The sequence below is a fragment of the Artemia sp. Qi Xiang Cuo genome, chromosome 8 (genome assembly GCF_049724085.1).
Source record: "Artemia sp. Qi Xiang Cuo chromosome 8, ASM4972408v1, whole genome shotgun sequence".
In the NCBI taxonomy this organism is placed as follows: Eukaryota; Metazoa; Arthropoda; class Branchiopoda; order Anostraca; family Artemiidae; genus Artemia; species Artemia sp. Qi Xiang Cuo.
In genome coordinates, this window is record NC_142801.1 from 20,496,329 (window position 1) to 20,513,434 (window position 17,106).

A 17,106-nucleotide genomic window follows, 5' to 3' on the forward strand; every position below is an offset into this window, starting at 1 on the left:
TTCTAGTGTAAGGAAAGAATTTCTTCCTTAACTTAATGACAATTTCTTTTTAATAATGCGAATATTTTTTACTCACCAGAAAAAGGTTAGAATTATCCATTTTTTCTATGTAAATGCTTTTTACAAAAAATTGGCTACTTTTAGTCCAGATTAGTTATAATTGTGTGTTCCTTTTTCAAAATGACCGTGATATTTGTGATCTAAATTTGCCACCCTGGAATTCTCGTATTGGGAATAACATTTTTCCAAATTTACTTTGCTCTACTAACCATTATTCCAAAATTTATAGATCAGTGAATGTTCCTCTCCTCGAATTCGTGGAGCACTGGGTAGCATTACGGCCCTATGGCTAGCACTTGGAATCTTGATTGCCTATGTTGTTGGAGCATTTCTACCCTGGTATGCTTTGGCGTGGGTGGAATCTGGATTCCCGATATTGCTGCTCATAGGAATGTTATTCATGCCAGAAACACCAGGATGGCTCCTATCTAAGGGAAGAAAAGATGATGCACATAACTCACTTCAGAAGCTTCGAGGAAGGTAAAGTATTTTGGAGCGATTCTCTAAAAAACAGTAGCGTGACACTATGACGCACTAAGGTCAATAGTTATAAAAATGTAATTTCACAGAAGCTCCTTTTTGTACTTGAAAACATGTGAAAACATCTGTCCTCGAAATGCCTGGCCGTAAATGATCTTTATGTACATTCTCCTAGTCTTCCTTTTTCGTTCTAAAGTTACGTCTTCATTTGCCTATTCAGAGAAAGTTGACCCATAAACGTCGACACAGGTATCTAATGAAGGTGGGTCTGCACTGGGTGAGATCAGTCTATCCTCGACATGAACTATTCATTCATTTGTACGTCACTGGGTCAACATCACCAGGAAAAAGTAAATTACGACGCAAGCTACGTAAAACGACATAGAGAAAAGAAAAGTCCCAAAGTTTGCTAGTCCTCCAGTCTTATTTGTTTTATCCTTGTGTATTATAGGCTCCCCCCCCCTCATCCAGACAAAAACCGTTAGCTAACAATTTTCCAAACAATTACACCTCCATCATCCAAACAACAATTGTTAACTAATATTGTTCGAAAAACAAATCGAATCAGTTTTAGAAAAAAATATTAAAGAATTGGAAGTGCAAAATTCAAATGCAGATAATACAGCAAAGCAACATGACTAGTTTTTATACTTATAGCATTGATAGAGAATTCAGGATTGCTAATATTCCTTGAAAAAGCGTTTGAACAAATTAGAGAAGAAACTTTATCCAATTTATTAAAGACAAAAAGTTTTTCGGCTATCCTGACTTAATAAGTGTTGTCATCATTTTTTTTGCTGCTTTGAGATACTCTTGGCCCCGAAAACAATCTCTGGAATTTTCAAACCTTGTTTTGAAGCTTGTGTTTTTCGAATTTCTAAATTTCCCGCCCAATTATTACATTTCTGCAAATTGTTATCTATCAATTTTTGTTGGCAAGCAATAGTTTAAGTAAAAGAAGTTTTAAAAAATTTATCAAACCCTGTTCACAAAACAGTCTTGATAGCATGCCAAAATAGAATGATTACCTACTAATATTATAGGCAAAGGCTTTCAAAAATTGCAAAGGGGGCCTATGTGTCATACGCTTGCAAAATTCTCGAAATTCGAAGATTAAGATTAAGGTCTACAACTTAAGATTAAGGTCTGTTTTTTTTTTTTTTTTTTTTTTTTTTTTTTTTTTTTAACCCACCTCCTCTCCTCTCAGTGGTCTCAAGGTCTGTTTTCTTTGGCGTGGAAGAAGGGAGGCCTGAAACTAACTGAGTGACAACAGCACTTGTGTAGCTCTGTTCACACTTCAGAATTTCCAAGCCTTTTCAGAAGTTCGGATTCACCATTCTACATATAATACCGTCGAAGCAAAGACTGAATAACGAACCACGAGGAGAATAATCTTCACAATTTAGAAATGATAAAAATCTTAGAAATCCCAAGGAAAACCTAGAGTACTTGTAATCACCTAATCCCTAAAAAAAAAGTTCATCGCTATATACCCTATAAAAAGTTCACCTCAAAAATCCTCATTCTAGGAAGCACAGTCTAGCACCGAAATCTAAAAAGAGGAAGAACGGTCTAGCACCGATACCTATAGTACATGATACCAGTTCAAACCCTGCGATCGAGAACACATCCATCAGGCGTATATCGGAAGGCTTTCCCGTCTGAAGTACCTTTAACGGGCATTTTCTTTATTTAATTTAAATAAAATGGAGTCAAACTCCCAAGTCAGAACCAGCAAAATTTAAAATTGGCAAAACTCCTTATTTCAAATAAACGAGCAACCCCTTTTCTCTAACCTTTATCTTACCCTACTATGATAACTAAACCTTACTTTAGGATAACCTACACCATATACTCAACGTGTATTTTGGAAATTTATGTGGAAGATTCCAGAATTCCCCTCTTTTCTTCATTTCTTTTCATTTATCTTACTTTTCCTTTGGCTTCTCAATTTAAATGTGGGGGGAATTTTCCACGGGGTAGTTGTCGACAGGGAGAAGCTTTTTTGGGTAGGGGATTCTCCAGGGGATGGGTTTTCGGGAGGGGGGGGGGTTGACGTTTTTTACCGTCTCCATGATATGGCAAACGAGTTTCGACACCAATACTTTCACCTTTTAACTATTTCTCCAATTTAAAGAGGTGGATATATATATATATATATATATATATATATATATATATATATATATATATATATATATATATATATATATATATATATATATATATATATATATATATATATATATATATATATATATCTTGAGGTAGTCGAAAGAATCAAATAGGCTATCAAGAACCAGATTTGACAATAAATCGAGGGTGTTGAGTTAAAAACAATTGGCTATAAAATTGAGCTTGAAAAAACTGAAAAATTACAAAGAATTGAGTTTGACAAAAAAGTGTCACATAACACTTTTTGACTTACCGCACCCGAAGACGTAGAATATGTTAGAATAAACCGATGGTAACAACAGGGCATTGAAAATACGGGTTTCCAGGCTGTAAAACGACAAGTTTGCCTGAGAAAAGCATAACTGTTCACTGTTTTTCCAAGTAGCATAGGAAGGCTATAATAAAGGCCAGTGGGAAGACAATTCCTGTGGAAGGAGGACAACTCGTAAGAGGTGTTTTCCATCTTTTTGAGGGAATTTGGAGAAATATAACATAACAGTGTGATTCAACTCAACTCCTTATGGCCAATGAATTAGTAAAAGCTGAGTTTAAACGACATTCTAATAGTGTGATTGTGAATGATAAATTTAAGAAGTAAATAATATAAAAATTGATGAGTGGAGTGGAGGTGGGTTAAATAGGAATGGTAGTTAATTTTCTATTAGCAATGCCAAATGCCTATATAACTTCAAGCTCATTTTCTCAGACGTTAAATCAATCGACAAATGCACCGTGTTCAAAGGTATAGCCTCGTGACTGAGAAATTAAATGGGCATTTACTGGAAGTTCACACTGCATAAGAGAAATTTATAATCGAAGTTAAGAAAATATTTCAGGCACACAGACGTGACTCTTGAGCTACAAAGAATAGAAAATACAATTACAAATGGAGCTGAGAAGCAACAGCAAATGTCTGATCTGTTTAAAAAGCCTGTCCTTGTTCCATTTGGCCTTACTTTAGCACTCATGTGGTTTCAACAATTCAGCGGAGTCAATGCAGTCCTATTTTATACGGTAAATATTATCTGGTGATTTATTGATATTATTAGCTGGTGCTTTAATATGAGCACTGGTTGAGCTCGAAGTTCAAATTTACTGTTGAATTTTCTTTTGTGGGAGCACGTGAATTCTAGGTCTAAGAATTCCCCTCTACTCTCTTTAAAGGTTTAAGGGCTAAACTAAACAAATATTTTAAAGTAAATCAGATCAGGTGTATTTTATAACATATTTTGACCGGAAACTGACTCGGGTTTATACCTATTTTAGGCGCCTTTAACACTCTTTCTATTCTGGAATAAAAAGGTTTTAGATCAATTAATCTCAGTTGGTATTCTTCCCCTTAATCCTTAAAAATTAAAAGGCCCAAATCACAACATTTGATAATTTTTCTCTCATTTGTAAGCCCGATTCTTGAGTACCCCTGTCCTGTCTGGTATCTCTAGTGAATTGTCATACAGAATAGAGGCAGGCCGAAAATGGTGCTTAAAAATTACCCTATAAGGAGGGCATAGTCTCTTCTGGAATAAAAAGGTTTTAGATCATTTAATATCAGTTGGTATTCTTCCCCTTACTCCTTAAAAATTAAAAGCCCCAAATCGCAACATTTAAGAATTTTTCTTATTTGTAAGCCCGATTCTTGAGTAATCCTGTAAGTAAGGCCCAAATCACAACATTTCATAATTTTTCTCTCATTTGTAAGCCCGATTCTTGAGTACCCCTGTCCTGTCTTTCATCTCTAGTGAATTGTCATACAGAATAGAGGCAGGCCGAAAATGGTGCTTAAAAATTACCCTATAAGGAGGGCATAGTCTCTTCTGGAATAAAAAGGTTTTAGATCATTTAATATCAGTTTGTATTCTTCCCCTTACTCCTTAAAAATTAAAAGCCCCAAATCGCAACATTTAAGAATTTTTCTTACTTGTAAGCCCGATTCTTGAGTAATCCTGTAAGTAAGGCCCAAATCACAACATTTCATAATTTTTCTCTCATTTGTAAGCCCGATTCTTGAGTACCCCTGTCCTGTCTTTCATCTCTAGTGAATTGTCATACAGAATAGAGGCAGGCCGAAAATGGTGCTTAAAAATTACCCTATAAGGAGGGCATAGTCTCTTCTGGAATAAAAAGGTTTTAGATCATTTAATATCAGTTGGTATTCTTCCCCTTACTCCTTAAAAATTAAAAGCCCCAAATCGCAACATTTAAGAATTTTTCTTATTTGTAAGCCCGATTCTTGAGTAATCCTGTAAGTAAGGCCCAAATCACAACATTTCATAATTTTTCTCTCATTTGTAAGCCCGATTCTTGAGTACCCCTGTCCTGTCTTTCATCTCTAGTGAATTGTCATACAGAATAGAGGCAGGCCGAAAATGGTGCTTAAAAATTACCCTATAAGGAGGGCATAGTCTCTTCTGGAATAAAAAGGTTTTAGATCATTTAATATCAGTTGGTATTCTTCCCCTTACTCCTTAAAAATTAAAAGCCCCAAATCGCAACATTTAAGAATTTTTCTTATTTGTAAGCCCGATTCTTGAGTAATCCTGTAAGTAAGGCCCAAATCACAACATTTCATAATTTTTCTCTCATTTGTAAGCCCGATTCTTGAGTACCCCTGTCCTGTCTTTCATCTCTAGTGAATTGTCAGACAGAATAGAGGCAGTCCGAAAAAGGTGCTTAAGAATTACCCTCAATGAGGGTAAAGTCCCTGCTGGAATAAAAAGGTTTTAGATAATTTAATCTCAGTTGATATTCGAGCACTAAATTAATCAAAAACATACTTTCACATCTGAGCGTCCATGCTTCTCAAATTCACAATAGTTTACGGTTGTGCTCACACAAGTGACCACACAAGTGCTCACACGCAAATTTAGGAGATCCTTGAAGTCCAAAGCTAGTCAATATAATTCCATTCTTCCCCTTGTGAGCATATTGGACTTTTTGGTAGGTTGTATTGAACATTGGATTATAAACGGGTTATGTAGAGTATTGAATTTACTTTCTGTTACTTCAATATATCTCTAAATTAATTAGAGAATTTCATCCAAAATCGCCAGAAACTTTCAAGGATGAAACAGATGTTGGAAATTGCCTAAAATTTAGAAGCAAGAAACAGATAGCTATTTGGTAAAATAAAGTTGTCAAGCGAATGTTTATCTAGACAAGCAATTAGTAGAATGTAGCTTGCCTCAACAATTCTTATTGAAACGAAAACTAAATTTTACGATTTTCCAACTCACTTCTGATCAGGATACAAAATATTCTTCTTTGATAAAAAGTTTTCATTTTTAAAGGGTTGCCCTCAGCTTGCAAAATATCCTCAAATATTAAAAAATGTCTAATTCTCCTACAAGCCGCCAAGTTTGACAATACTGTCTAGCTGGCACAGAAGAGTTGATTCCTATGCCGACTGCGGTTATCTAAAATGGTTACCATAAATTACACAGTTTATACCGAAGATTACAGTGCTAATTTTACAGAAAAATTGAACATAGGTTTTTGGTTTTGCGATTGTTATTAAAGAGCAGTAGACATGCGAAGATTGCTTTGTTCCAAGAGAGTCAAGGTGACTTATCCTTGACTTACACGAGATACCTTTCATTTAGTAGCTTCTGAATATCGAACTTCAACAAAAACTTGTAATTATCATGGCAACCAAATAATATAGAGAAAAATGACCTGTACTGATCAATTAGGCAGTTTGTTTGTTTTCAACAAGATTAGTAACGGTTAAGGCTAATGGCTACATTATACCGCTGTTAAAAATGTACTTGTCTTGTTGTACATTTATTTAACAGTTTTCTTATACAATAGAATACTTTCTAGTTCCATGCTCTTCTAAGCTACTTGACGAATTTAATCGAATTTTCTAGTTAATTTAAATGCGTTTGGCAACGGACTCCTGACCCACGCGGTTGCAAATCAAACTAAGGTGCGTAGCAAAGTATAAACACGTCTTACCTGACATCTGGATAAACCAGTTTCCTCTCTCACGACACACGAAAATATCGTGAGACCGATCGAAGGCTTTTGCTCAAATCAACTCTATCTAAGGCCTGGGTTAGATGAGAGTCATAAACCAAAGAGGAAATGGGCCAAAATAATCAGAAAATGGCCCTTAAGCCAAATATTTACAGAAAAGTATAAATTTTAGTTTAAGCTCAGCTGTGAATCATGAGCCAATGCATAAATTTGTAGAGGAACAAAACAAAGTATGTTTAACAAAGTAAGTTTAACTTAAAAAATAGATTAATTATCATGTCCGTATTTGTGAATTAAATAATTTTAATCGCTAGCTTCTTGAGTCAGCATGTAAATATTGGACTAATTCTGTAAAGAAAACTTATTTTCTGTCAAATTAATTTCATTTTATTGACTTGTGTGTGTCAGAAGGTATATTAAGAAAATGCCAGATGTTCTACAAGTATTTTTTTGATCCATAGTTTCTTTGCAATCTTTTTATGAGTCTGTCAAAGCTTCCGTTGAAGATCACTTTAACTGGATATCGCCTTCACGGAGGTCCTTCCAAGTGCATATTTACCAGGTTCTCAGAACAGAGCCTCTTGATTGGCCCTCGAATGTGCTGTATTCACCGTGAAAAATTCAAGAAAGAATAGCTTTTTCAGAGGAGCTCTTTAGCATAAAAGCAAGAACAAATTACTTTTCACAAATATCAAATATCACAAATATCAGCTTATTTTGGCTTATCCTTAACTTAGTCCAATTTAGATCCTTAGCAACCGCCAACACGTAGTCTGATTGTCAAAGAAATGGTACTACCATGTTTTTCCAACAGACAATTTTGTTCATTTTTGGACTCCAAGGATTCCAGAAAGCAGAAAACTCTACTAATTTCAGAGTCTTGTTGTTTACTTTTCAGGCCAAGGACACAAGTCAGGGGTACGATTCCATAGAAATATAGGAGGGGATAGTGGTGCCATTCAAGGGCGCCGGCAGAAAATTTTACAAGGGGCAGACGTCAAAATAGCAGTGGTGGTTGGGTGACAGTTTAGGTGGTATAGGGCACCAAACTACGACTTAACCCCGAAGAGGACGAATTTACAATCAATTAAAATCCTGAGAAGCTAATTGATTTAAAAGTATCAATAACTATATTTTAGGGTTCCCAGTGACAAAAAGAGTAATGCCACACGGTGGCAGTACTGGATTCAACGAAGTTGATTCGCTTTATTTGTAATGAAATTAAGCTACGTTTGGTGATCTATAATTCCGTATCAGTTATAAGGAGCGGGGGGGGGGGTTCATAATTTAGGTGGGGGTAGGATAGATTCCTACAAAAGTACATTTTAATGGACAAACCGCGTACTCTTCATGAGGCTTTAGATAAATGTTGAAAGAGGTCGGGGATTAGGAATTTTTTAAAATGTTTATCTATACAGCCAATACGTTATATTTAGATATATACCAGCACAGTGGTGGAAAAAGTAAGGCAGGTCATCATCAGCCCCGCCATGAAATTTCTTTGGGGTGGCAAATACTGCTAGGAACTTAGTTTTTAGCAATTTTAAATGGGAATATTTTTCTTTTTCTATTTATATGAAGTACTTCCATGTATTTAAAAAAAATGTATGTAATGTATAAATCGATAAGAAAATTCCATTGTAGAGGTTGTGATGGCTTCAGTTATATAGAAGATCAAAAGTATCACATAATTCTCATCCATACAAACAATAATACTCCTTTTCATCCAACCGCAATTCTTTAGTAGTAATATTAACAAGGACTCTTCACCAAAATTACTGTTCATTGCCAATTTTGAAGTATATTAATATTCCACTTTTATCCAACGTTGATATCGCAAATTTTAATCTAGGATGGTATTAATCAACGTACAATTTTTGATTTGCATATTTTAACAGCAGTTAACCAAGTATTTAAAGGACCGGTACCTCAAATTATATCTTTGTTAGGCCTGGGTATGATTTGGAAAACAATCAGAAATTAGATAATAAAAGAGCTTTTCAACTGAAAGCAAGGAACAGATTTGAAACTTATTTGAGTAGATTATTCTTTATATGAATGGGGATGTCTCCTATTTAGCTCCTTACTCTTTACTGTGAAGTTTGGCTTTTTTCCAATTTTTTAAAGAAAATGTGCAATTGGAAAAAAAGATTTTTCAAAGCACTAAAAAACTTTTGTTTAATGAGCAAGGTGTTGAGAAGGGGGAAGTCCCCCTTATATACAGAGTAATTTATATTTGTTTTATGTTTTAAACTTGCTCCTTACTTTAGTTATAAAAACCTTTTCTATTGGCTTAATTAAATTTCATGAAACTGTAAAGTTTTATGAAGACAATACTTTTGGTAACGCAGAAAAAACGATCAATATTTCAATGATCTCTGTTTAGATTGATGGGTATTCAAACAGTTCGTGGTAACGAATTGTAAATAAGGAGCGACCCGGCTCAATAGTAACCAAAACTCTAAAAAACTGGATTTGATACCAAGGGATGTATCAAAAGAATTGGCTTATTGTGCTGATTCCAAATATATAAGTTTTGTTTAGTTTAGTTTTACCCATCAGAAGCTACGAGCCTGAGAAAATTTTGGAAAAAAGGGGAAAAGACCCCTTTGAAGTCATAAAAATTTAATAACAATTACACCATCAGATTCAGCGTATCAAAAAACCCTACTGTGGAGGTTTGAAGCTCATATCAGCAAAAATGTGGAATTTTGTAGTTTTTAGCAGAAGAAAGATCATGGATGCGTGTTATTTTTATCTTTTTTTTTTAGGGGTGATTTTTCGACCCAGTGGGCCTAGAACGTCGGGAGAGGGCTCATTTTAAGGGGAATAAAACGCTATAGTGCTCTTTTTAACTGACCGAAAAAATGAATGTCAACTAGGCCCCCTCCCACGCCACTTTTTCCCAAAATCGTCCAATCGAAAATTTGAGATAGTTTTTTTGTTCAGCATAGTTGAAAGGCCCAATAGCTATGTCAATGGAGATAAAACGACCCCCCACAGCCCCTAGGGAAAGGTTTCTAAATTATAAAATTTGTCCATTGTTTCATCTGTTATTGGGAAGTATGCATACATTTTTGGGTGGGGAGGGGAGGACGAATTTTCTACTGGGAGAATTTTCCATGGAGAGGGTAGTTTCCAGGGGGCGAAATTTTCAGGGGAAATTGTTACACTGGGTGAATTTGCCAGAATTCATATACGAAGTTCCTTTAATATGTCTTGCTTTCTCAAAACTGATTGAATTTTACGCGTGGAATGTTAAGGGTGATTGTCCGGGATAAATTTTCGCCGGGATTGAATTGTCCAGAGGATATTTCTATGAAAAGGGGGATTCTTCCGTGGAGGTGGAGCCAGGTATCCTGGCGCTATTTAAAAAACGATCAGAAAGTAAAAAAACAAGTTTTTCAACTGAAAGTAAGGAGTAACATGAAAACTTAAAACGAACAGAAATTATTATGCATATGAGGGGGGTTGCCCCCTCTTCAAAACCTCGCTCTTTACGCTAAATTTTAAATTGTGTAACAATTATTCATAAACGAATCCCAAAAGACAAGGGTTATTTAATTAGAACAATAAGTATCTTTTTTTAATGTGCTGGAAAACTTTAGCTTGAAGAGCACGGGATTTAGGAGGGGGTAGCCCCGTTCATATAAATAATAATTTCTGTTCCTTTTAAGTTTTAATGTTGTTCCTTACTTTCAGTTGAAAAAAACTTTTTGTTTTTTTAATGAAGCTTAGAGACAACTATTTTTCTAAAGGCAATGGAAAAACTATGTCAATTAAAGTAAAAGTATAAAAACGAAAAAAGTAAGTAATTACAAAAAATACACAAAACAGTAGCCTACTTGCAGAAACTAAGATATAAACTCCCAGCATTCAGTTCTGTTGAGCAATGCCGAAGTGTTGGACGGATATTTTTTAACAATGTCGACAGTTTTGAACTTAGTTATAAAACAACAAAATATTTTATGCCTTTAGACTCGGCGTTTATAAAAAGTAACGCATTATCAAAGTAGTTTGTTCAAAGTAGAACATTAAAACAAAGATTAAGGAAATCAAATAAAAATTGTAATTCAATATTTTTAATTTAATTTTGAATACCAAAAGCCAATATATTTGACACCTTTATACTTCATAACTGTAAAAAATTGATCTTTTTAAAGTGACAACTAGGTAAATACAATCACGCCTGAAAAAAAATGATAATAAAACACAAAAACGTATCCGCTCAGGAGGAAAATACAGAAATCCCAGTATTCCGTTAAGGGGAAACATTTCTGATTTTAGTGGCTTCATATATCAGCTTATGGGTACTCTTGCAATGCAAGCAAAGGCATATTCTTACCGAAATTGCCCCTTATTAAATTGTTTTCTACAATTATACGAATTTTCTTGTGTTCTAATAACTACACTAATTACTAATAAACAAATGCATATTTAGGATCACCATAAAAAGCTGATTCTTAGATTGAATGTTATCAACAGTTAGGCTCTTATACTTTCGATATTGACAAGGGTCGGTATTTCCTTACCATTCATTACTATGAAAAATTTAATTTTTTTTCCAACCAAATCATACAGAAAAAATGTTTGTGGATAACTTGTTAGGGGTCACTCAGTCAAAAATTAAAATTTACATTTTCCTTATTGAGGTTCAAAATCTATTGGCAGGCAGCCAACAATGGGGCAACACACATTTTCCCATGGTTTTCGCCTATTCTGCTCTCTTTCCTTTGGTTTCCTTATAATTACTTTGCGGTTCCAAATTTCACGGGGGGCCATGGCCCCACTTGCCCCCCCCCCCGGACGGCGACCATGATGCCATTGCACGAAAATGTAGGAGGGTAACAGTAGGTGTCTCAGATGCAATTCATTGACTGAAGTAGGCACTTTTCCCAAAAAGGTGTTGGGAACCCTGGTTACCAATCAGCAAAATTTTGCACGGAGCTGACATAAATATTGTTATTTTAGGTGTCTATATTCGACGAGGCTGGAGGATCAGTTAATCGGCATCTTGCAACAATAATTGTAGGCCTGGTTCAATTTCTATCAACAATCCTATCAATAATCCTCATCGACAAAGCTGGACGACGCATACTTCTGCTAATTTCCGCATCTATTATGGCATTTGCGCAAGCATCAATGGGATCCTTTTTCTATATTAAAGTATATAATTCTTATGATATATATATTCTTTTAACTATTTATATTATTGTTTTAAAATAATTTTAAAACAATAATTTTAATAGTTCTATAACAGTAATTCTATTACAATAACTATAATATATATATATATATATATATATATATATATATATATATATATATATATATATATATATATATATATATATATATATATATATATATATATATATATATATATATATATATATATATATATATATATATATATATATATATATATATATATCTATACTATATATATATATATATATATATATATATATATATATATATATATATATATATATATATATATATATATATATATATATATATATATATATATATATATATATATATATATATATATATATATATATATATATATATATATATATTTATATATATATATATATATATATATATATATATATATATATATATATATATATATATATATATATATATATATATATATATATATATATATATATATTTATATATTTTTTTATATATATATATATATATATATATATATATATATATATATATATATAAGAGTCATATATATAAGAGTCAAAAGTGGTTTAAAATATGAAACACACTTCACAAGCACAAATACTTCTGACACTTACCATCGTTGCTTCCGAGATGTCTGACAGATTTCAAGGAAAGCTTAAAAAACAAATACATCCCCCCGTTGACCTTAAGTTTATTCAGAGCTGAAAACTGCGATTTTTCCTTTGGTTGTTTCTAAATTGTGAAGTTTTTAGGGTATTACCACATTGTCCTCAGTGTAGTGAAGTCGATCCGTCAAAATAAATAAACATATCTAATTTGTTAAATCTGGCAACACTTTTCCTTCGTAAAAAATCAAACATCAACAAAATATCTAATCCCAAAGATTCGGCAACACCGTCTTAAGCTCTTTGGTACCATATATTTTAGCTTATTCTTGCTGCTCGTTCTTCACCCGCATTTCTTTTTGCAAATTTAGTATTACCAAGAACTCTATTGCTGCTCATGGACGCGTTTTCACCAAAAATTTAATATCCTTTTCCTGTATCTCCTTAAGATATACTTTGCTGTGTGAGTTTCCATTCAAGCAATTCAAACAGTCAAATTTTATTTCCATTGAATTTAGCACTTTAACCTCCAAGTAAGAGTTATTAATGCGTGTGTTCAATTTCAGGGCCCCAAAAACATGCGAGTCATAACATATTTGTTGTTGACATTGTAAAAAAGCCTTATATGGGAACCTTATGATAGTGGAAACCTGTTCTAGTGCCCAAAATAAATAGAACCAGCACCATCTAGCACTTATGGATTTTGTTCCTTTTTAGTCCTACCTTAAACTGCTGCATACTCTCTTTTCATGTCCTTTAAAATGTAAGGGCGATAAAGAAAACAGCTTTCTATTAGCAATTGGCTAATAGGCTTGAACTCAATTAGCCTGTTTAACTGCCCAACCCACCAAAATTTTATCATGCTACCAAAGGTCTACTGTGTGCAGAAGACTCTAAATAAGTCATGAAACAAAAATGTAACATTGGCGATTAATTAAATGATATATCCAATGATGTTGGAAGTTTTCTATTTTTTGAATCAAGTCACGGGATCTTCACTGTAAGTGGCCTAGTAGTTCTTAATCCTAATCTTCATCCTCATTTTAACTCCTAGTCCATAATCCTTTATTTATTCTTAAATCTTACTTTGTACCCTTGTAAATTCATTATTCCTTAAAATCGGTAATCCTTATTAATTTTGATTAAATCTAATCTTTATAATTTTGCTCTTATAGATCCTTGTTTATTAATAAATCCATTATTTAATCTTTAATCCTTTAATATCTATCAGCGATTAATTGATGAAGAACAAACTCTTGTAAGTTTCAATTTTCTTGACTAAAATTGAAGAGCGCTGCTGAGTGCTCCATTGGAGAGCACTCAAGGGCTCTTCGTGTAACCTTCGTGTAACTGAACCCATGTAACTAAACCCTCGTAAAACTGAACCCTCGTGAAACTTAACCCTCGTTCAACTGAACAACCATGTAACTCAACCCCCGTACAATTCAGCCCTCTTTTAACTCAGCACAAGTTTAACTGGACTCCCATTCAAGTGAATTTTAATTCAACTAAAAACCCCTGTGCAACTGAACCCTCGTTAATTGAACATTGTGCAACTAAACCCCGTACAACCGAGCCCTCGTCAATTCAATCTCCGTGAAACTCAATCCCCGTTTAATTCAACCTCCATTCAACTCAACCCCCGTACAACAAAGTTCTATTTCAACTCAACATCCATGCAACTCAACTCCCTTCAACTCAACCCCCGTGTGATTCAACCCTCGTGTAGCTCAACCCCTATTTTATCCAACCCCCCTTCAGCTAATTCCCCGTACTATTCAACCCTTATTTAACTCAATATTCATGTAGCTTAACCCCCCCCCCCCTGTTTAGCCCAACCGTGTTCGACTCAACCCCCATTCAGCTCAACCATCCTCAAATCAACAATACAACTAGAAAATGTAATTCAGCCCGTTTTGACGGAAGTGACAAAAGCTGATTTGAAAGAAATAGTCTTTATTCATTTGCTGTTTCTTTCGTAAGTGTTTTTATTTTATTTTATGCTGCTTCAATGCAAAACTATTACCCCCTCCCGTCTAAAAACCAATAATTTATCCTTCTATCTTGTATATTTGAAAATTAGCGAAGCTTTTCATACCCAAGACCCGAGCACACTTGAATCTCGTGGTTGTAGCAATAGCGGCATCCCTAGTAAAGGGAACACCATGCCCCATGGTAGCCAAAACCTTAAAAAAAAACAATAAAAAAAACACTGCCTCGTAAGAAAAATCTGCCGCTAATATTGATTGAGGAATGATACCTATCATTTAAATTCACCTTGATTGTAAAAGTTTATTGCGGAAACAAATTTATGGGAATTTTTAGAAGGAGCCGGAAACAAACGCTGATAAGTCTCTTTTTTTCTGTTATATTTCTCCAGTGCTAATAGAGCATTAGAACATTGTAGAGAACTGTTTAAGGTCATTTAAAAGCTAATACTCACATTTACAGACTTTTTATAATTTCGTCGTGACAACACCATCATAAAATACCTTATGGCCCCAAAATACAGTTTTAGTGTCATTTCTGGATTGTAAAGTCTTGAAACCATAAAAGGTCAACCACTGAAATATCCATGATGGAATACCCTTAAACTAGTTTTTAAAATCTCCTCTTGAATATCCCCCTCCTTTTTCCCCGCTTGAAAAAATAAGAGTTTTGAAAAAAACTAACAATTGAAAAGAAATTCATTCAAATACAAAGTTGATAATGGTAGATACTATTTATTTTCATGTCAACACTAAAATTAAGTATGAAACAAATACTTGGGAATTCAAAAAAAGTGATTGATACCCAGGGGTGTCTTCATTTTCTCTCTTTGAACGAGGTTTCAGTTAAATGAGGTTGAATTGCATGGAGGTTCAGTTGAGCGAGGTTTCTGCTAAATACGATTGAGTTGCATGGAGATTCAGATAACCAATAGTTCAGATATATGGGGTTGAGTTGCACTACGGTTGAGTTAAACGGGGGTTCAGTTCCACGAGGGTTCAGTTAAAGGGATTCAGTTGCACGGAGTTCAGTCACACGAGGGTTCAGTTACACGCACACCTAAAACGACAAAATGAAGTCCTATAAATTCCTACATATTTGTCGATCTTTTTACTAACTATATGGTCCTAGAAGATAGTTCGTTTATTTCTAATAGCAGCTTAGAAACTTAGCAGCTTGGAGGACATTTACAAATATAATATATATTTTACAAGATAGAATTACGCAAATTTTAATGACTTTTAAACGAGCATAAACTTTATGTACGTAAGTAAGGTTAGTTCTTTGATAGTTCCGCGTAAGCAGTATTGGTAACTTGTAAGAGTGTAGATTGTCGCTAATGCCGAAAAAAAAAAACACATCAGCTAGCATTTGGCGTTTCTTAGTGTAATATAAGGTGTAGCTTAAAATTTGGCAATTATTAAAATTGGCAAAATTAGTGTAACAATAAGTGTTAGATCTCCGTTTCTGAATAAAGGAAGTTGCGAAGTTTGAAAAAAAAAAACGCTACGAGACACCAACGTTAGATAGCGCTGGTGATTCTTTAGATACTAGTACCAATTCCCACTCTTATAACCTACTCGCACTCTTTGGATCAGAGGGTGACACTTGCCGACAAAGTCTTTATATATGGTATAATCTAAAGAGTATGGGACAATTATAAGTTTCCCAAACTCTGTGGTGTATAATTTATGCCTGTTGTTTACCAGTTCAACTCTGAAGCAACCGCAGTGAAACACTTGAATTATCAAAGAAAGTCATCTTTGGAATTCACAATTTACTGAAAACATAATACATTTAAAATGTTTTCAATTTTTCAACTTCGATAAGTCAAAAATTACTTAGATTCTATGGAGTAAATATCAATATATGTATATTAAACTGTCAAACCACACTCAATTGTTTTTTTCGTTAAAGTACAAATTATATTCTGGTCTTCAGAAGGTATGGGGGGGGGGGGATGTCAGTTCTACTCATGTTAATTCCTGCTCGTTTCGAGTTTAAACTGGTTATTTGTTGTTTCTGTTCGTTTTGGGTTTCATTTATTTATTGATGGTATTTTGTGGTTATTTTAAACTCGGAAGATTATTTGACTTTATTTCTGCTCATATTTGGTTTAATTAAGCTTTGTACTTTTCCTTGAAAAACTTATTTTGTGGAAAGTTTTTTTTTTATTTATTTCTGTTCGTTTTTTATTCTCATAGTCTTTTTCATCGAAAAAATTAAATACTGTAATATTTTAAATCTTTTCAGTTGTTTTTCTTCTATAAGATTCATAGTTTGGCTAGCTATTTGTATATAGGAAAAACTAAAACTTAATATAATTCCTAAGAAATTGTATCTATGCTCTTTGAAAACCTGGATACACTTAGTCTACACTTACACAGTAGTAATAGTAGTAGCGTTGAAAGTTTCAACTTAATACCCTCAGTTGTTCTTGGGATATTGCTGACTGCTGAGTTGTTTCATTGGCAACCAGCATACACATTGTGCCTCTGGATTTAGTTTTAAAGCCACTTTTAGTTTAAAGCACAAGGGGCAAATTACGTAACTGTGGGGGGTTCACAAGCCAGATATCCCTAGAGACATAGTTCCTGGACCGTTCAACTATGAT

The 17,106-nt window shown here is 33.9% G+C and overlaps 1 protein-coding gene across 1 annotated transcript in view; it reads left to right on the forward strand.

The window, feature by feature from the left end:
- The window catches only part of LOC148949228 (trehalose transporter 1-like protein), a 36,419-nt gene that overhangs the window by 2,231 nt on the left and 17,082 nt on the right, over positions 1-17,106 (forward strand). The window contains exons 2-4 of the mRNA XM_089092656.1: positions 290-540; positions 3,552-3,729; positions 11,662-11,856. Coding sequence (XP_088948782.1) covers positions 290-540; positions 3,552-3,729; positions 11,662-11,856 — 624 coding nt within the window. The remainder of the gene's footprint in view (positions 1-289; positions 541-3,551; positions 3,730-11,661; positions 11,857-17,106) is intronic.